Source organism: Anguilla anguilla, chromosome 6 (assembly GCF_013347855.1).
Source record: "Anguilla anguilla isolate fAngAng1 chromosome 6, fAngAng1.pri, whole genome shotgun sequence".
In the NCBI taxonomy this organism is placed as follows: Eukaryota; Metazoa; Chordata; class Actinopteri; order Anguilliformes; family Anguillidae; genus Anguilla; species Anguilla anguilla.
In genome coordinates this window covers 3,540,124-3,561,878 of record NC_049206.1, presented here as the reverse complement: position 1 = coordinate 3,561,878, position 21,755 = coordinate 3,540,124, and the positions used below count along the sequence as shown (strand labels likewise).

General features: G+C 49.5%; 2 protein-coding genes across 2 annotated transcripts; one reads left to right on the top strand and one right to left on the bottom strand.

Moving 5' to 3' along the window:
* Positions 1–127: 127 nt before the first annotated feature.
* Positions 128–3,622, bottom strand: LOC118229193 (ATP synthase subunit delta, mitochondrial-like). The gene is made up of 5 exons (XM_035420924.1): positions 3,378–3,622; positions 2,341–2,494; positions 1,466–1,554; positions 873–1,009; positions 128–267 (listed from the first exon to the last, which is right to left on the bottom strand). Exons 1-4 carry the CDS (start codon positions 3,495–3,497, stop codon positions 887–889), a joined length of 486 nt encoding a protein of 161 aa, XP_035276815.1. The 5' UTR covers positions 3,498–3,622; the 3' UTR covers positions 128–267; positions 873–886.
* Positions 3,623–5,571: 1,949 nt separating this feature from the next.
* LOC118229556 (voltage-dependent calcium channel beta subunit-associated regulatory protein-like) lies at positions 5,572–18,479 on the top strand. The gene is made up of 11 exons (XM_035421601.1): positions 5,572–5,864; positions 9,441–9,513; positions 12,146–12,297; positions 12,979–13,040; positions 13,565–13,727; positions 14,084–14,234; positions 14,518–14,643; positions 14,903–15,125; positions 16,177–16,351; positions 16,712–17,828; positions 18,000–18,479. Exons 2-11 carry the CDS (start codon positions 9,466–9,468, stop codon positions 18,477–18,479), a joined length of 2,697 nt encoding a protein of 898 aa, XP_035277492.1. The 5' UTR covers positions 5,572–5,864; positions 9,441–9,465.
* Positions 18,480–21,755: the final 3,276 nt, after the last annotated feature.

Genomic DNA, 21,755 nt, shown 5'->3' with positions numbered 1-21,755 from the left:
CCTCGACCTAGACTGCACAGGACAAGACACTGCCATGGCAACAGCAGATTTCATGAAGACGCGAAAGCTCTCGATCAACGCAAGTGCGCCCCGACACGGACAGAGTTCATTTAAACACAACAGCGGGTTAGCGAAATAAAATTTATTTCCGTCAATCTCATCCACTGTACAAAGCAAAGAGGAAAAGGTGCCTGGCGGTCCATGGCTCGCGGGTGTGGGGGAGGGCAGACGCTCAGCGTGGTGGCAAGGCCACTTTCACAAAGCAACCTAAGAGGGAAGGGGAGAGAAGAACATGCCGCTGTTGAAACAAAATGGCCGAAAGGCACCACGGCGGCCATCTTTACAGATAAGCCCTCACTTCCTCTACACCAGGGGGTCCTCGGTCTCATCCAGAAAGGGCCGGTGCCGGTGCAGGGTTTCGTTCCAGCCGAGAAGAAACGCACCTGAACCTGATGATCAAGGCCCCTAGCAAAGACCCCAGAGGTTGATGGGTAGAATCAGGTGTGCAACTGCTTGGTCGGAACGAAAACCTGCACCCACACCGGCCCTTTCTGGACGAGGCTGGGGACCCCTAGGTCTATAGATTTCACACTCGTATGTTATCAAGAGTTGAAGCGGTTCCAACCCTCATCCTGAAGAGCTTTAGGATCTGCTGGTTTCCTGTCTTAACCCTCTACATAATTTAGAAATTTGCACACAGGAAACCGGGTGTGGTCGGTTTACTGTGTAAATAAACAGCTTTGATTGGCTGATTATACACAGATGAAAACTTCTGCCACTTTTCCACAACGTAGACCAGCAGACCCTGCGGCTCTACCAGGCTCTGGTGGGATATCCCCAGCAGCTGTCCGCGCGCACATGCATGCACCTACCAGCAGGGGGAGCTCTACTCCAGCGCCTTGACGATGGCCTCGTTGGCCTCGATGCTGATCAGCACCTCCGTGCGGGCCGCCTCGTCCGCGGTGGCCAGCAGGTCGGACTGGGCCTTCTCCAGGTTCGCTTTGGCTGCCTGGTGGAGACAGACAACCCGTGGCCTCATTTCACGAGCACCAATCAGGGTCCTGACCCATCTCAGGAGCACCAATCAGGGTCCAGACCCACCTTAGGAGCACCAATCAGGGTCCAGACCAATTTTAGGAGCACCAATCAGGGTCCTGACCAAGCTTAGGAGCACCAATCAGGGTCCTGACCAAGCTTAGGAGCACCAATCAGGGTCCTGACCAAGCTTAGGAGCACCAATCAGAGTGCTGACCAACCTCTAATCATCCATCATGTGAAAAAAGGCGAAACATCAGCACTCCTCCCCTGTAATGCTACATGAACATGGAGCATGGAGATTGCATTGTGCTATGCTGGGATGCGCAGACCCCCTGGGTCTCAAGATGAATCTGCTCAGGGGAAGATGAAGAGGGAGGTAGATGAAGGGCTAGAAATGGCGTCTCCACTCCGCCAGTGGAGCACTTACCGCCAAGTCCAAGCTGTCCAGAGTCACCGCCTCTTCAGCGAGGAGCTGAACGGAGGAGTCTGCGTTCACCGTGACCGACCCGCTGCTTACTGCAAACAGAGTAATTAACCAGCTCGTTAACATGCTGCTCACTGCAAACAGAGCAATCAGCTCGTTAACACGCTGCTCACTGCAAACGGAGCAATCAGCTCGTTAACACGCTGCTCACTGCAAACGGAGCAATCAGCTCGTTAACACGCTGCTCACTGCAAACGGAGCAATCAGCTCGTTAACACGCTGCTCACTGCAAACGGAGCAATCAGCTCGTTAACACGCTGCTCACTGCAAACGGAGCAATCAGCTCGTTAACACGCTGCTCACTGCAAACGGAGCAATCAGCTCGTTAACACGCTGCTCACTGCAAACGGAGTAATCAGCTCGTTAACACACTGCTCACTGCAAGGGGTGTCCACATAAGCCGCTTCTCCACCGCGTGGTACCAGCTCAACTCGACTCTACTCGCTGTTGGTACCAGGTACTCCGTTTTCCACTGCAGATAGCACCCCAGTCAATGTAGCTGGTCGTCATTAGCGACGCTGCATGAAACGCGTTGCTCTGGCCAATCAGTGGCCTGCAGTGTTTTCGCGTCACCTTTTGGTATCGCCTCAGCTCGCCTGGAACCTCGACGGAGGTGATACCAAAAAAGTACCAGGTACTATCCACAACTTTTGCCCGAAGGAAAACCAAAAAAGTCGAGTAGAGTCGAGTCCGTACCATACGATGGAAAAGCGTCACTCCACACAGAACCTAAATTAGGCTTTCATCCAAGAACGATAATCTGCATCGCGAATGACTTGGCTCCAAGAGTGACCCAGACGGCTGCGCGAAAATCTCACCGAAAAATTTTGTAGCGGTGCCGTCGTCGCCGAACACGGTGACCACGCCGGGCCGCAGGACCTGCAGCGTGGGCACGTGCGCGGGCAGGATGCCGAACGCCCCCGTCAGCGTCGGCACGTCCACCTGCTTCACGCTCGCTCCGTTAAAAAACACCTGAGGAAGAACGGCGGACGTGAAGACCACACCAACCGTGCGACGCCGCCTAGGCAACCGCAGTTTTATTCTTAATTTGAATATTTCAACAATTACGATGTGTTTGGCAATGCGTAATAATATTCCCCCTCCACTGGAAAACACTTGGATAGTAAAATGGGCTATATAAATGTTATTGACATTTCTCTATATTATTATTATTATTATTAGTAATAATAGTAGTTTTTGTAATACAGATATTTGTAGATATTTGAATCCAGATTCACGGTTATGTGTTAAAATAACAGCTTAATGTATTTAATATTCAAGTTTCACAACAATTTAACTTTTGCCAGTAAACTACAGTACAAAGCTGAAATCTCACGTTTCATATGTAAACATTGTGCCAATTATAGCAAACCATTACATAATAACATACATTAAGTAGCAAGATCAGCTACGTTTATTCATAAATATTACTTTAACCAAATCTGCATGCCGGCACAGTTGTTCATTAGCCAGCACTATATTAAAGATTTAACATGTCATCCTAGCAAGCCACAAAATAACCTTCAGTTAATGCACCTTACAGTGCAAGGTTGCAAGGAACTGTAACTTGCTAGCTAACTAGCATTGTGCAGCTAGCTAGCTGCTCCATTAGAATACGGGCAACTAGCACCAAGCCCGTGCGAACAGCGTGCTAGCTAGCAAGACAGCCCTTTAGTTTTTGCTCTAACATTTGACTGCTCTGGTCACATAACATCACACCAAAGCACATTTGCTGTAGACTACATTGTGCCAGTGATTCCCTGATATGTCATGAAACCGCGTCAATATCAGCTCACGTTAGCTAGCCAGCTAGCATTTGACCAGGGCCAAAGTTGTAAGCCGGGAGCCTCTGTACCTGAGTCGGCGAGGCGAAAGTGAAGGACATCTGGGGCGCAGTGGAAGGAGCGTCGGCGTAACATCGGGTTTGGCGCAAAACAGGGAGGGAACGGCGGAGAAGGAACCTTGCAGCCAACATTTTGCTGAAATAAAATGTTTTTCAGAGGGGGAACAGACACCCGCAAAGCGCACAGTTAAAGCTGACAGACGACGTGCACCCTGCAAGACAAGGACAGACAGTTTACCCAGAAGGCCACAAAATCGTTTGTTTCAAAGCTTCATGGGAAATGTAGTTTTAGAGAAGAGTTTTAACGTTGAAACATGCCCCGTTCTTCAACTCTTTAAAATAAGGAAGTACAATGAAAACAAATCAGTGTTCATTCTGCATTAAAATGACAAAGTTAACATGCAGTCACATTTTTTCTTTTTAAAATAAATCTACAATTGAATATTTTCTAAACATGTTAAATGATTAGTTGTAGTTTTTCTTGTACAATAACAGTTGGAATAATTATTACCACCATCTAATTATTGTTAGATTTACTCAATTTTTACTGTAATATTTAATTTTTACAGGCTGCAAAAGTTCAATAAAGATGGTAGATAAATAAATCATCACCACCACCACCACCACCACTATTGTTTTATTATTCTTATTATTATTATTATGATTATTATTATTATTGTCTGTTTATCTATCTGTTTTTTATGTGTTCATACGTTTAAGAGGAAATTATTAAACAGCTTATGTGTTTAGCAACCCAATTAGGAGCCGACTCATTCACCCAGTCTTTAATTTGACCAGTTAAAACATTCGTGACCCTTTTCATGGAATATAGCACAATAAGCACGATGTAAACATGGGATTTTTATTCTTCATGTTATGCCTTGATATGTCTGACATAATGTGGTCTAAGGGGGTAAACAATCCATCTAAATGCGAAAAGCACTTAATTAAGTAAAATGAACAGCTTTTCCAAGCGCAGTAGCAACTGAATAAATTTTAAAAAATCAGCATACATAGGGATCCCCCAAGTTCAAGGTTGGGAACTGTTTTTATACAGTCTATAGTTGTGAACCACGGCTGTAACGAGTTCGGTTACTGCCAGGAGGTGGCGCAATACGAATAAAAAAATTTTAACACGTCTGCTTGACCGTCTGTATTCGATCAGCAGAAGAAGACTGCTATGCGTTTTCACAAAATGTGGACGGCATAAAAAAAAAAAAACAGAAGCAAGAAAATAAATTTGTAAATACAGCAAGGCTGTAATTTGTACGTGTATGTAGTAAACAATTGCACCTCTATAAGTGTCCATTCCGGACGAGCATCGTCAGTAACCTCACGAGCAGCCAAATCCAGCCGTTAGGCGTCAGCAGAACATTGAGTGGGCGTGCTGACGTCACGTCACGATGGCGTGTTGATGTCAGGGGGGTGTTTTGACGAAGCAGCTTTTTTTTGGTTTAGCACTAGGAACCAGTTCGGGAAATCCTCGAGCAGACGCATAACTGTATGTCGCACTTGCGATTGTGGCACTCAGCCATGGCATCGATTGGACACTGAATAATAAAATGCCTCATCAAGACCGATTGAAATAGAAATGATAAAATTAGGTTTGCTTACACATATACATCCTCGGCGATCGAGCACGTAATTATCAAGCAAAACGTCAAGCCTCAGGCAAAGCATTAACAATACATCGGGGCAAATAACGGCACTATGACCTTGAGAATAGAAATGTTGCAGAAGCAGGGAAGCCTTCAGAATTTAAAATGACTCCGGGGTTTCCGTTTGCTCTTGCCGTTCGGTCACGAAGTGAGGATTGCGGACGAACCGTCGCGCACAGTCGCTGCCTAGTGCTGCTCACAAGGACTTGAGAAGGAAGCTTACATAATATCTTGCACACATGCATTTAAAATAAAAAAAAACCTTGCCTTACGCGTGAAAGCAGAGAATTAGTTACCCATTAACTGTAAACCGTGCTTGCTTCGCCTGTGTGCATTCGTTTGGACACGCGCTGGCACACACGCACGCGTGCACACACAAACGCGGTTCTTAAATGTAATTTGACATCGGGAATGACAGATAAAAAATGTATGATATGTTAGTGTGTTCAATGTATGAACACACTAACACAAAATCTGAGATTACATGCAGTGCCATATGTGTCAAGAGCTCCTGACACATACTTTGTGTGTTTTTCGCTTACATTGATGTCCACAATGGAATAACAATCCATTCTGAATGACTGTACAGAAATATGAACTAACTGCTCGTAGCAGTCACAGACACCGCATGCGAGAATCTCCCATTTCTAGTCACTACGCTCAACGTCGCTTCTCGGGTCACGTGGTGCTTCCCAGACTGGACTGTGGGTGTGTCTTAAGGCATAGGGTTTCATTCATAAATACTTTTAGCATTTAAATCAAAATTAAGGTGTTTGCAGAAGGCTGGTACCATTGGTTTCTGACTAGATCGCCCTGGATGGACCACATGAATTACAATAAGGTGAGCACTAACCGTTCATACCGCTAAACGATACACGTCTGACCTACACAACATTTGATTTCCATAGCATAATATAATTACTGTGTTGCGTATGGTGTTGTTTTAGACTTATGAAACTGAGCCTAAGAATTGTACGTTTGTGTCTTCCCTTTTTCACAAACGCATGTTCAGTGAAAGGTGAAAACGGGAAAGTATATCAGCATTTAAGATATATACATATATTAATTGTAGGTAGTTGTCCTAAAAATGTGACGATGTTATGGACTATGACAGTATTTTGACATTTAAATAGCGAAGTGGTGGGAAGATGTAAAAAAAACGCGAGTAGGTATCAAAGTTTGACAGATGAATCTGGCTCCAGCTAGTATCCGGTAACCCCACGGGCGATATCTTGGTCTTCTCCTGCGCCTTGGTGTGTAGATATGCAGCACGATTATTATTTTTAATTAGCTGACATTATTCATCATAACGGGCTGGAATACACCACGTCTTTCTCATTCTCTTAACGCTGGATCGGAACGAAAAGATGCTGACAAAAGCGCTGCAGCGTTTCGGCTTTAAAAAAATCTAATTCTGAAATAGACAACAAGCATACACAGCACCGTTTCTCCAAAACCCAAGGATAAAACAAACTTAAAAGGGAGACGACTACATTATCCCAGATGATAATACCCCAAATGCTCCAGTTTTTCCTTTTATATGTAGAAAGTGTAGGCTACACATCTTTTCGCACGACACGACGATCTGTGCTTTCCTGTTGGACAGCATCCCTGTAACCTTAATACAGCGCGAGGAACCGCCAGCTAACAATTTTGATAAAAGTTGATAAAACAAAATATGAGGGGAAAAAAAACGTTCTCGTCGGCTGAGATCAAAACAACTCAAGAAATAGCTTTCAGTAGTTATCGGTGAATACGGGAAGCTGCTATCAGGTTTGACGGAAGTGGCCCGGTTACATATTAATAAATAGGCTACTCTCTACGGACGTCTCTTACCACTGCGTAAAACCATTGTAACGGAACATACATGAACACCTTTAGCCTATATCTGAGGGAAAGACTGGAGACGAGGCAGCAGACGTAAGCGGGCACATGAACAAGAACCGGCGAGCTTCCGTAGTTATCAATTCCACTTTCATTCATCCGAATGTAACGACATCCGGGGGTTCAATACAACTGTGGAGGTCTTAAAATTAAAATAATGAATGTGCCGATGGCTGTATAAGAAAAAAAAAAGGTTCTTATTATCAGTGATGCCATAAAAGTGACTTATTTGTGGTGTATTAAAACGTTTTCATAGCTATCACTAATCTCCGTTCCATGTAGCTTAAGGGCTATGGCAATATTTTAGTCTTTAAGAAATGTGTGATCTAATAAAATAAGAAAAGTGCTCTTGGACTTGTTATAGTTTTGTTCTATGTGTCATTCAACAGTGTGCGCGGATGTTTATTTATTTATTTATTTTGGGAGATGGGGGATGAGGGGGGTTGGTATTGGGGTGGATGGGGGCACCCCGAACAGTGCACAGATCACTTAATCTACATTGCTATCTATTTGCCAGCTCTGTAGCGTGGGTAGTCTTTACATATTTATAACGGAATAACATATAAAGGCATTTATCAAGTAACCACACCTTGGCCATAACGAATCGTTTATTTCTTGCACGTCATTATCCGAAACATCGTTATTGGCCAAAATAAATTGAATTCATTTCAAAGAATGACTCTGTTTAACCTTCGAAAACAAATTTCAGAGGCGCAACCTGCTCTTGCGCACGACTGGGTATCTAAGACCTGCTTCTAGATTCTGCAATTCTGAGTTTTTGATTTTCAAGTCACGCTTTAATCTTGGCCTCCCCCAGCGCGTCAAGTCTTAAAAATATCCCCGAACGTGCTTCAGCTGAAAATTTCCCTCACGAATGAGCACTGATCTGCGCCGCGAGCCGTCCTTCTGGAACTACCGCCTTTGTGCGTAAGCACAATACCTGATCCAAAGAGGCTCTTTGTGACGACTGTAATGACTCCACATGCACATGTTATCCGGTGTTATTTTAAATCAAAAGGGGAATGAATGCGTGCAGGCTACTGACCGGCATTGTAAATAGTTTTAGCTGCTATACCGACTACTCCATATAGCTCCGAGCAAATCAATCCTTCATGTGATGACGCAGACAGTGGGATTGACGTGTATTTCGGAAAGAAAGGCTACCTTGCTAAATGAAATCCACCTACCACATCATAAATATGCGGCTATAGTTTTTTTTAAAAAACCTTTCATGTCAAGAACAAAAATGAGCAACAGAGAAAAACCAACGCTGTCACTACGCTCATATCAGAAAAAGGTTGTTATTCTGCCGAGTCATGATTTATCTGGCTCCACAACACAAAGATGGGAACGACATAGACCTCAAAAATAGAGTAAAATAGGAACATGTAATCATGTTTTAGTTTTTTTTTAAACACACAACCATACATTGTCATGCACATGTGGAAACACGCACGTACACATACACATTAACGCAGCCACATGCAAAACATACCCAAATTGCATTGCTCGGAGATTATACTGCCATATTGTGTAGTATGTATGTGAGGCAGATTACCACGATTTAATACGATCAAACGCAAAGAGGTCACCGCAGTCAGAAAAGCACGCGGGCTAAGATCTTGCTCATCACACTAGAACGCTGCGTATTAATCAGGGAACAGCGCGCGAGTCGTTAAGCGCGTGGGTCTGATGATATGGCAGTATGATGAGCATGCTGTAAGGCGTAGTTTTTAAGGTAGGGCGAATTGCACGTAAAAACCAAAAAGACAAGACCAAAGATAAGAAGCTGAGGACTCGTTCATGACGTAGCACAACAGAGGAAGCCCCCAGGAACCACATTCGGGATTGCCAACAAAGTTTCATTACTTTTTCTTCGTTTTTAATTAGAAGGAAGTGATTAGTGGCTTGTGCTTTGAGATTAATTACATGAGGGGTTAAAGGGGGTTTCTCTCATTCAGACGGCGATGAAAAATTATCTGTGGGTTCAAAGGAGTGCGGACACGTGGTGTTAGATCATGACTGTGTGTGTGTGTGTGTGTGTGTGTATGCATGTACTAGTGTGTGTGTGTGTGTGGTGGTTGAGTGTGTATGCATGTACCAGTGTGTGTGTGTGTGTGTGTGTGTGTGTATGCATGTACTAGTGTGTGTGTGTGTGTGTGTGTATGCATGTACTAGTGTGTGTGTGTGTGTGTGGTGGTTGAGTGTGTATGCATGTACCAGTGTGTGTGTGTGTGTGTGTGTGTGTGTGTGTATGCGTGTACTAGTGTGTGTGTGTGTGTGTGTGTGGTGGTTGAGTGTGTATGCATGTACTAGTGTGTGTGTGTGTGTGTGTATGCATGTACTAGTGTGTGTGGTGGTTGTGTGTGTATGTATGTACTAATGTGTGTGTGTGTGTGTGTGGAGGGGGAGGGATCATTATGTTAGTGTGTACATGTGTGTGGTTGGGTGTATGTGTGTGCCTGTGCATGTGTGTGGGGAAGTGGGGAAGGTTGTGTAGCAGGTTCCCTAACTTCCGCCCTCGTGTTCGCAGTGAGACGGTCACGCTTGCCTGGACCATGAGCAATGAGTCGCCAGTTCTGAAAAACCTCACCAAAAATGCCACCGTAAGTGCAGCTGCCATCTTCTTCGTTTTTATGAAGTGAATTGTTTTTTGTTGTTGTTGTTGTTGTTGTTTTTGTAAACATTGCGTTCCACCAACTGACTCCTCGAGTCCCCTGAAAGGCAGCAGAGTCAGACCTTTTTCTTAGTACCTGAGGAAATGAAAGAAACAAATTTAGCGAGTTAAATCAGCGTCACAAAATAACCATCTTTTCAAAAACACCCACAACACTACCAGGGCAATACAAGCTTATCTAATGCCACTTATTGAGAACGTGCACTCACACACGCACACACTCACACACGCACACACACACACACACTCACACACACACACACACACTCACACACACACACACACACACACACACTCACACACACACACACACACGCACACACACACACACACGGACAGTGTACGGTTCTGCCATCTTGCACACATTAATTGGAGCATTTGCACTGTAGCACACAGGAGCAGCTGGCTCTGGCTGTCTGGGAAGCTCACCAGCTGCAGAGGCGTGAATTATTTGTGTTGGGGAGGGGTAGCGGCGGTGGTGGTGGCGGGGGGTGGCTGGGTGGACTGGGGGGGGGGGGGGGTCCTTTTGGGACGTCCCCCACTTGGAGACTCTCCGATGGGGAGAGGAGAGACTTGCCCTGGCACCCTGCTTTCGTCGTGGTCGACGGCGGCCTAATCAAATTTCCAAGCTGATAGTTCAGCTAAAATGCAGACAAACGGACCCGTCATGTGATTAATTTCTGCCATGTCATTGGTCAGAGGATGTGCCGACTGTGTGTGCACCTTGCACTCTCTTAAAACAGTGAGAGATGCAACAGACACTTTAACAACAAACGCACTGAAGGGTTAATACAGGACAAACAAAAACACAAAGGTGAAGTCTAGGAGTAAATCCTTGGCCTTTCCACACCGAAAATAGAGAAATATCAGAGGCCAACTTTGTTCAAAATGAAACTCAATATATATATATAAATATATTCAAGAATTATAAATATATATTTTCTGTTTGACACTACATGTCCAAAAGCAGCCCTGGGCTGTGCCTCCTGTGCTTCCTCTGTCTTTGTGTCGCGCAGGTGAGCTCCTTCCCCCCACCCTCCCCCCATCCCTATGGCCTCTCCCCACACTTCACCTGGCACACCTGCACCCACCCCCACCCCCACCCACCCTCCCCCCATCCCTATGGCCTCTCCCGAGAGCTGAGCCACACTTCACCTGGCACACCTGCACCCCTCCCCCCCCTAAAAAAAAACTCCCCCAGGGTTCTCCTCAGACACCGCGTTCGGCTGGTAAGCCAGGTGACGAAAGAACAGACCTGTTCACCTGGGACACCCGTGCATGGCATGTTTCGGCTATAACGTAATTTACATTCTGTGAATCCGGCGTCTTTACAATAGCGAGTCTTAATTGATTTAATTGCGGTGATTTATTTACGATTTTCTAGTCTTTGGCAATAAAAGGTAATTTGATTATCCTTATCTGTATCCTTTTTTTTTTTTTTTTGGGAGGGTGGGGGGTGTCAGCGGAACTGGTGTGATTTGTAAAGTGGCCTCTGCAGCCTGGGTTGACTGGTTGGGTTAACAGTGAGCTCTCTAATTTGGTTATTTGTCTGCTGTTCCCCCCCCCCCACAGGGGGTGTAAGAGCAGTTGTCAAGAAGGGGGATGGGGTGGACTGGTAACATCTGGCACACCCAGCCCCCCCCCCCCCCCCCCTTATCATCTGCTTCTAATTTTAGACCACGGAGAGCTGATTCTTCTGTTCACCTGACGTACGGAAATTGAAGTTGGGATTTAATAATGGTCCTGGTCTCCTTTGTCAGAGTGAAGGGCAGAAGGAGTTTGGAGCCCACACTGAATAGTAAAAATTTATAAAACAAAAATGAAACAGAAAATAAAATGTTACAAGTCTACAATATTATTGTGAAAATGATTATTATTACTATTAGTATTATTATTAGTATTATTATTAATGAGAAGACGCAGAGTGGATTGTACTTGAGTAATGATTTTATTTACAGGATCCGAAAGCGCATTATAGTAGGGGTGAGGTGGGGGGGGGGGCTCAACCACCCAGCATCCATTTGTAGCCCCCACCTTGGTGGTGCACGGTGGCCATTTTGTGTTGGAGCATTAAGGATTGTGGGGAAAGTAAGGATAATTCTGCGGGACACTGTGATCCCGTGTGGGCTGCTCTGGGGAGCTCCTTGAGATCTTTAAATTATTTTTTACATTTTTATTTGCAAGCAGGCTGTCGCACAACATTTCACAGCAGATGCTCTTCAGAGAGGGAACACAAGACCCCGAAAGAACCCCCAGCTGAGGCGAAAGGGGGGGGGGAAACTAAATAATTAGTTCCTGACTAGGAATGAACAGGTCAGATAAAGAATGGATGGATGGATGGATGGATGGATGTACAGCATGTGAATGCACGGTATCTAGACGAGTGTCCCAGTAAACAAGCACTTATTGCTCTACCATTGGTGCTAGCCGTCCCCCGTCCCCCCCCCCCCCCGCCAGCGTTTCGCAAATCAACACCACAGCGGCCCTCCCCAGGGAAGGCCCCCCCCCCCCCCCCCCCCCCCGAGTCGGACGGCGGTAACGCTCCCCCGTTCCCTCCCCAGGACGTCCCGCGAGGCCCCGGGGGCTCCCAGGGGGACGCCTACGTCACCCTGCTGGTGCTGCTCTGCGTGTTCGCCGCGCTCACGCTGGTCCTGCTGTCCGTCCTGCTCGTCTTCTGCCGCCACTGTTACCAGGGCAACCGCCGCTACTCCAGGTGAGCCCGGTTCACCTGGCCTGCCGAGCCAATTAGCCGAAGGTGGAAAATACAGCACGCTCGGAAAATTAAAAGTCCTCCCCAGTATATATTTTTTTTGTTTTTACGATCGCCTGGACTTGCTAATTGGCACTACTGGGGAGAGCCTCATCTCAGGCGGGTTCGTCCTCAGCGTGTCACTTCCTGCGGAGGCGCCAGGCCGTCACGCCTCACGTCACCGGTTAGCAGCGGCCGCAGCTGCGCGGGGATCCGATCCGTCAGGGAGCCGCTATTAACCCCATCAAACAGGGGGGTGCCAGGCCTAAATACACACTTTAACGCATGCACCAGTCCTCCCGAAAGGGGGGGGGGGGGGTTTGACTGGGGGGGGGAAGGAAGGGGAGGGGAGGAGGGGGGAGGGAGGGGGTTTCCGCTCTGTCTGGCAACCTCTGTGGGAGATTCCCCGTGTTTAAAAGGGCAATCTGATTTCCCCTCAGTGTCTCGTGTTATTTATTGTATTCAGACTGGATTTATATCGCAAGACGAGCACAAAATGCTATTTTCTTCATCATGTTGTTGATATACAAGCGGTTGAATATACCTGAAATTATTGTTCGCTAATGTGGTAAATATTTAACGTAGATGAAATGCTGAACATAGTGTTGAAGGGCTGTCAGCTTAACGCTGGTCTCCACTGTGCAGGGCCAGCAATGACCCGGAGAAGACCAACACCACGTACCTGGAGGAGTCCCAGCCTGTGCCAGGTAACAGCACCCGCTCCCTCACCTGGCTGGCTGCTGAGGGGAGAGAGAGGCTTCCAGAACCCCCAGAGTGGGAGGAGCCACCGTGTGCTGTCACTCACATCATGTGACTCAGTGGGAGGAGCCACTACGTGCTGTGACTCACATCATGTGACTCAGTGTCATCTCTTTTGATTGGCTCTCTGTACAAGTCAGAGAGTTGACAGGTGTTTTATATCAAACACATTCTGTGGGTTCTGTTTAACTTCCCCAGTCCTGGTTCCAGAGAGCAGCGTGATCTGCTGGTTTTTCATCGTCACACTGCTAATTGACCAATTAAATCTGTCGACTGCACGGTCAATTAACCTCACTCAGCTGGCCTATTTGGTCGAAACTGGTCGGTTTCTGATTTTAATGTGGAAGCAAACCAGCGGCCCTCTGGGAGCAGGATGGGGGTCCCGGGCTCAGAGGGGTGCTAGTGGGGATTTTAAGCACCCCGTGCAGCCCAGGCGTCTGTCGGGTGCGTAACGGACGACCTCGCCCCACAGAGATCACCATCCAGGTGGAGGAGGCGGACCGCCTGTCGGCCGGCAGCGACCGCGGCGCGGAGACGGAGCGCTTCCTGTCCACCGGCTCCACGGGCCGCCGCGTCTCCTTCAACGAGTCGGCGCTGCTGGACCACGGCAGGAGGGCCCAGGAGAGGGGTCGAAGGTCAGGCGCCGCCGTCCCGCCCGTTCCGCGCCGCGCGGTCGACGCCGCTAGCGCTCGGCTCGCTGACAAAAACGCTCGCGGTGTTCTAACGAGGGCCTTTCAGTTAACTAATGAATTAATGTCAACCGAGCCATTAATTAATTATGCGTTTCAGTACTCGCAAATGATTAATCAACTAATTAATTTTTTAAAATCCTCATTTGAACATTGTGGGCCCTTCTTCTCAGTTGATTTAATTAATTTTCGGTTCACGTCCTGAATTTGGGCTGAGGTGAAGTGGGACGGCCCTCGACCCTGACGCTCACCTGACAGCGCAGCTAAAACCCCCTTCCCCCTCTGGCCGACGCCCACTCCAGGTACACGCTGACGGAGGGGGACTTCCACCACCTGAAGAACGCGCGGCTGACCCACCTCCACCTGCCCGCCCCCGCGGTCAGGATCCTCACCATCCAGGAGTACAACGCGGCCGTGGACTCCGCCCCCAAACACAGGCTCTCCATCTTCCAGGTAACCAGCCTCCGTAGCCTTGGCGACGGCTCCGGTTGGTCTGAGGTTTAAGACTTGCATCCGCAGCGCTTTCGATGCACCGCAGGGTTAGTGTCTGGAGGAAAAGACCTGGAGTGGTGCTGCCATGGTGACCACAGAACTGGCCGGCTGCACGTCCGGAAGCTGCGGAATTACAGGAGAGCGCGTAACGGCGAGGACGAAGATGAGTGAGGAGGAGTATGTTATCCGCACAGGTGGCTGAGTGGGTGAATTTTTGGGGTGTCTGTGCTGTGCTCCCCTCCAGCCCTCCGCGTGCTCGTCGCTGCCCCAAACAGCCCTGGCCGGGCTGAGCCCCAGTTCTGCCCTCCCCGGGGACACGCTCAACTCCGTGGTGAACCCCCCCACTCTGGGACCCCCCCGCTCCTGCACCGTGAGTCACACCCCGTCCTGTACAGAGTAATTAAGGAAATACAGCTGCAAAATTTCCACCATTTATGCCGTTGCTCTCTTGGTTGTCACTTATCAACAAACTCTGTGATTGGTGGATTGGTCTTTCTTTCTTTTGCACTATGATGTCATAATCAGCCTTCTTAGAACATTCCACGTTTTCCTTATTTGGTGTGTGACGACACAGTTCTGTTCATTCCTTACAATACCCCTGTGTCTGTTGTTCCCCGTCCTGTGCTCAGATTGAGGTGATGGGGCACAGGACGTGGAACGGCGGCACCTCTGGATTGGGCGGTGATGGGACGTCGGAGGCGGGGCTGACCGCGCCCAACAGCCAGGGTAGCGTCCTGCAGTTCTTCACCAAACTGCGCCGACACTCCAGCCTGGAGGGGCCCAGCCCGTGCTTCAAAATCAAGAAGTGGAAGTTCGACAGCAGCCAGAGGGCGTCCAGTCTGGATACCAGAGGTGTGAGCAACAAGGACTTACCCTTACAATCATAAAAAACTTTTAAATGCTCATCACTGTGCCACCCACACCCTGTAGAGCCCCTACAGGCCTCACAGTACTACAGGAGAGCCAGTGGCTATTTCACACCCTACAGGCCTCACAGTACTACAGGAGAGCCAGTGGCTATTTCACGCCCTACATGCCTCACTGTACTACAGGAGAGCCAGTGGCTATTTCACACTCTACAGGCCTCACTGTACTACAGGAGAGCCAGTGGCCACACCGCTCACCAAAAAGTGAGCACTACCCCCTCAAAGAACACACCGCTCACCAAAAAGTGAGCACTACCCCCTCAAAGAACACACCGCTCACCAAAAAGTAAGCACTACCCCCACACACGGTGTGCCTCACAGAGAGAGAGGGAGAGCTCTGCCCACAGAATTATTCCGTTCACAATCTCCAGATTTGAGGTGGGCCGAGCGGTGGTGTGAAAATGAACGGCAGCGTCACCCCTCCAGGTTCAGTGACATCACGGGTCACATGACAGCCTGTCAGGCGGAGGTGAGCCGGTTCGCTTCCCCCCCCACGCTTCCTCCTAACGAGGGACTTATGGCGCGTCGCGTCTCTGATTACGGGGAGGTGGGGGGGCTGACTACCGACAGGACGCGATCTCGCACATCTCAAACCTCGCCGCGTTTCTTAGCGGCTTTATCGATGTGAGTCACCAATTAAGCGGTGACTCACTCATCTGCAGTCTCACTGTCTCGGCTCAGCTGCAGAGCGCTCCCCGTGTGTGTGTGTGTGTGTGCATGTGTGTGTGTCTTTGTGTGTAATGGTATGTGTGTGTGTGTGTGTGTGTGTGAGAGACAGAGAAAATGGTGCCTGTGAAATGGTGCCTGTGTGTGCAATTGTGTGTATGTACATGTGTAATGGTAAGTGTATGTAATGGTGTGTATGTGGATGTGTAATGGTGCTTGTGTGTGTAATGGTGCCTGTGTGTGTAATGGTGTGTATGTCGATGTGTATATGCATGTGAAATGGTGTGTAATGCATGTGTCTGATTACCCAGGGTCCCCTAAGAGGCAACAGTTCCAGAGGCAGAGGGCGGCCAGTGAGAGCACCCAGCAGCAGGAAGGGGAGGAGCCTGAGCAGGTGGAGCTGTCCATCACCAGCCCTTGTGATGAGGCGTACTGCGCCAGCCTGCCGTCTCTGCCCCCTACGTCCCCCCCACCCCCCTCCAGCAGGTACCCCCAAAGCCACCCTCCGTACCTTCATACCCCCTGTGTGCAGATATCACATGGGGGTGTTCCAGCCTAGACACTGGGCAGGTTTTAAGAAGGACTACTCATTTACGATGTCCTCCTCTCCCGTCTAACCTCTTCCTCTTCCTCCGTATGTCCTGGTATATGTGTGAATTGCTGCTCGTCACCTTAGACCCACACTCTGTTTCTGTGATTGGTTAGAAAGTATTAGTCACAGCCTGAATAGTGAACTGGTTTACGCTCGTACGGCAGTAATAGTAATAATAATAATAATAATAATAATAATAATAATAATAATAATAATAATAATAATAATCGTGTGTTTTGTATGTGGCTGTGCAGGTTAGAGCCAGAAGCAGCAGTGGAGTCCAGCTCTGTGGATGGGGCAGGTGCTCCCAGCCCTCCGCTCCCCAAACCGCAAGAGGAGGATGAGGAGGAGGAGCTCGGGGCGGGGCTGGGGGCGGTGTTTCGGCAGGACAGCGCGGAGCACCAGGCCCTGTACCGGGACATCTGGACGCTGCGCGCGTCGCTGGAGCGCTACGCCTCCTCCGACCAGAGCAGCAACAACGACCGCGACTCGGTGCGCAGCGACGGCGACAGCGTGTGCTCGCTGGGGGGCGGGGCCTCCCGGGCGGGGCTGTCCAGCTGCCCGTCCCAGGACATCGGGGACGAGGGCGAGCCGGAGGACGAGGGGGCGGAGCTGGAGAGGGGCGGGGACGGGGACTCGGGGAACAGGAAGCTGCTGCAGATGGACAGCGGCTACGCCTCCATCGAGGCGCCGCTCCGCGCCCCCGAGGAGCTGCGGCTGTTCGGGACCCGCGGGGGCGGGGCCGGGGGCGGGGCCCGGGGGAAGACCGCCTCGGAGAAGCGGCACTTCTTCACCAGCAGGGGGCGTAAGGGCAGCGTGTGCGAGAGCCCGGAGGCCCGGCTGTTCCAGGAGGACCTGGAGGACCAGGCCGCCGTGGCGGGAAAGGGGGAGGAGGAGGAGGAGGAGGGGGAGGAGAAGGAGGAAGATGAGGACAGGAGTGCTGCAGGCTGGACCCCGTACGGGCAGGCCTTCCCCGCCGCGGCCGCCGCCATCGCCGCCGCCGCCGCCGCCAAGGAGGCCCGGCCCCGCCCCCAGACCCGGCGGGACTACAGCATCGACGAGAAGACCGACGCCCTCTTCAACGAGTTCCTGCGGCATGACCCCCGCTTCGACCAGCAGGAGTCGCCGGCGCGGCCGCGGCACCGGGCCTCCCGCGTGCACCTGCGCAAGCAGTGGCAGCGTGCCAAGCAGCACAGCGACCCCGGCGTGGGCGTGGCCTTCGCCCAGCGCGGACCGCCCATGCGCCGCGGCGACAGCGCCAACTTCCCGCTGGACACCCGTTACCACGGCACCCTGCCGCGCATCGTCAGCGCCGCCGACGAGGAGGCCAGCGAGGCCGAGGCGCAGAGGGCGGAGCCTGCGGGGGGCGGGGCCAGGGCGGAGTCTGCGGGGGGCGGGGCCAGGGCGGAGTCTGCGGAGGGCGGGGCCAGGGCGAAGTCTGCGGAGGGCGGGGCCAGGGCGGAGCCTGCGAGGGGCGGAGCCATTGCGGGTGGGGCCAGAGCGAAGTCAGCTGAAGCCAGTGGTGCCATGCTTGGGGTGGAGTCCAGCAAAGATGAAGCACGGGTAGGGACCATTGAGAGTGGGGCCATTGGGGGCGGGGCCAAGGTCAAGGAGTCTGACATGACCGGGGTGGAGAGCTGCCAGGATGGGGCCAGCACTGCTGACGCAATCAGGGCGGAGTCTAGAGAGGGCGGAGCTGGCGCTGTGGACACGCCCCCTGCCGAGGCTCACAGGGCAGAGGCAGAGGAGGACCGCAGCAAGGTCAGCCCCAGCGGCAGCAGCAGCAGCAGCAGCAGCAGCAACCGCACGGTCAAAGAAGGGGACTCCGCCTCCCCTCCGCCCGCCGAGCCCCCCCCGGCGCCCAGGACGGGCCACGGCCCCCAGACCGTCACCGACGAGCTGGCGGACAAGCTGGCCCGCGGCCTGGAGGACCGCCTCTACACCGGCCTCCGCCGGCCTGCAGGGGGCGCCGAGCGCGTGGTCAAATTCACCCACACCTCCCCCGACCACAGCCCCGTGTAACGCCATGGTGACCGACCCCCCCACCCCCCACCCCGCCCAATGCACCAGGGGAACAGGGGTAGCAGGTAAATGTACTCAGAGGGCGTCCGGGTGCACCCCGAAAAAAGCCCAGAGGACCAGCTGGATATTAGTCCAAAAAAATATGTATCCATGTGTATCTCAGTGGCACCGTCCTGTCAGAGGACACCAAAAAAAAGGATGGGGGGGGGGATGTCCCTGAAGAACAGGATCTCAGTGACTGTTCGCTTGAACAGGCTAAGCATCCGCCATCAGACACCTTCAACAGAAAGCTTTTCACTTCATTTGTTGATTTGCCATGGCCAACCAAGTACTTTTTCCTGAGGGGATCACACACACACACACACACACACACAAACACACACACATTTAAATAACATTCACAGGTTTTTCCAGAGAACCACCTTCTGGAGCTCCATGAATCCCTTTCTGTTGTTGGAGATGGTGGCTGACGCGGTCGATGTGTAATCTCCACTGTGAAACCAGGTGCTATCCAACATGTCCTCCCGGCTGCTGCTGTGGAGGCGTGACCTATGACCTTCCGCCCCACCCACTGCTGAGGTTTCCAACTTTTCTGCAGGGGAAGTTTACAGCTCAACAGCTCGAAGTTTGCAGCACAACTGCAAAACCAAGAGCTCCAACCATGGCTGTCAACCTATTCAGTTAAGTCTCCTGGTTAATGTAACACAGCGAACAGCTAGCTGTCTGACTTTTTCCATATGTACATATGGGGTTGGGTGGAGCGGGGATACGCTCGAATTTCCAGGAGATGTCACCAGAACAGGTGTTCCACGACGGCAGATCATTTCACAGCGAGGTTTCCAGGAGTTCAGGTGTTCTTCCAGGAGGCTCTTGGAACTTCCGAAGACTCTGGGCTGTCTGACATTTTTTTTTTTTTTTTCCCTCAACCCCCAAGGTCGTCGCTAGTGCGACATTACAGCACGTTGTCCTAAGCACAAGGTCAGAAAAGCACAGAGCAGGCAGGCCTCGCCCGAGGCCTATAGACCTGCCGCCAAAAACTCCCACCTGGAGCCTTTTCATTACTTGTCCCCGTGTCCCGTGTACAGGGACGCATCTCGGGGTTCTTCGTACTTCGATCAGCTCTTGGCACACTCGCTGCACTCCAGCTACATTTGGAATGTCAGAAGTAGCAAAGGAGCTGGGAGGAGGTGCTACTGCCCCCAAGTGGACTGGAGGCTCCATGACACATCTTTTTTTTTTTGATGAAGGCGGGGACATCCATCTCTGATTGAGCCCCGATTGGGCAGTCATCTGTCGATCACCATGAGTCTGCCGGTTCATTGGCTGACTGACTGCCATACCACACGCAGAACCAATCCCTGCTAGGCTGATCGCATCCACACCCACGCCTTTCAGACCCAATAGAATCTAGAATTATAGAATCTAGAATCAATGAGAATGTAGGTGCATCTTAGCAATAGAGAAGCATTACACACATATGCTTTGGAACCATACAACATGCTACCCAATCTGCAATCGAGCATATTTAAACAAAAAAAAAAGAATGTGTAAAAATTAATTTTGATTAATATAAAAGCAGAGTAATCATCTGTTTCAGAGGCAAGACTAGCCTGCTTAAGATTTTTATGGTGTAAATAGGTAAAAATGCCGTCACGTGTTTTTTAAATTGTTTTTTTTCTTCTTCTTCTGCCAAATGTACTTGTCTGTTCCAGATCTACAGGAATCAGCTATTTTGTATAAAAACAAATGTGATCATTTTGGTGGTATACTTAGGTAAATCCTTAAGTGTTAGAGGACCTGTGAACACACCTGTCATTGTATAATTAAAAAGTAGCTTGTCCAAAGCATCAATACACTTTATAGTGTTTAGTTTTGCATGTGCAAACGTGAAAACTAAATGTTTTAGTTGTTCCATATCTCCTAAGAGATGTGTAACATTGCACACCATTAGGTACAGTGAGTACCTGTTGTCATGCTCTTTTACTTTTTGAAGTGAAGCGTTGATACGCACATTTAGTGGTTATATTTTAGGGCTTTTACTTTTTTTTCTTCCAGTTCTTCCCCCCCCCTAGGAGTAAGGAGTGATCTTATGAAATTTTTCTTTGTTGATTTTTTTATTTAAAAAAAATAAAAATAAAAACTATATTTCTGTATTCTTGACTGTAACTGGGGAAAACAGGGGGTAAAAAATAACTTTTATGACCCATATTTACTGAGGGACCAATCATTGTATGTATTTATTTTTTTCAGTCGGGAAATAAAGAGTTCAGAAGTGAGGCTCTGTCTGAAAAGTTTAAGTTGTTCTTTGCCGTAACATGGAGGTGTGTGTGTGTGTGTGTGTGTGTGTGTGTTTTTTTTGTGAGCAAGTACAAAGGGGTAGAGGAAAGGACATACTTGTGACAAATGACAACATACCCATGTAATGGTAAAAAATAAAGGTAAATGGAGAACGATGTCCACAGATTGAAATGCGATTACGGTTTCAGGACACGCGTCCAGCCCTAACGAATCCTGATATATTTGTTTTTACAGGAATATTCAAATAGCGGTTCTAGTTCAATGCCCACGTACTGTCTCGTTGTCCACTATCCAGCCAGTCAGTTAGCGTGCGGATAGGGCGCGAGAACGTGTCAATGGCAACAAATTAATTACGTTGATTCATTAAGTCCCATTCAAAATCCCATTCAAAGTAGCCTAGAATATTAGACTTCCCCTATATAATGTTGCATTGTGTACAGATGGAATACCGGTCCGGCCCGTTCCAGTCTTAGCAGGACAAGTCTGTCACATGACCTCTGACCCTCCTCTGCCATGATCTTCAATCCATCAATGTTCTGCTCCAGCTGCGAGCCGAAAAACTCCTCGTTGAAAATGTCGGGCCCGAACAGCGGGCAACTGACGGAAGAAACATCACGGTAACGGCGAGTATGACTCAGAATCAATATGGAGACTCAAGAGGGGGCGGAAAAAAACGGAGTTTTCGGATTTCACGACCCCCCCCCAGAACACGGCAGCAAAAATAACCATCGCGGTGTTATTCGCGTCTCTGTGCTAGTTTAATAGCGCTCCCCATGAAAACACTGCTGCACAAACAACAGGTCCTCCAGATCTGGGTCAAAGAATTATGTTAAATAGGCTACTTTAACTCTTCAGACACCAGTGAATTTCCCGCATAGCACTACTACGCCGGAAAATGAAGAAGGCTATGCTTCTGCATTTAGAACTGAACCGTTCTAAATCGTAAAACAAAATTTTCGCCAATATTCAGAACTTCTT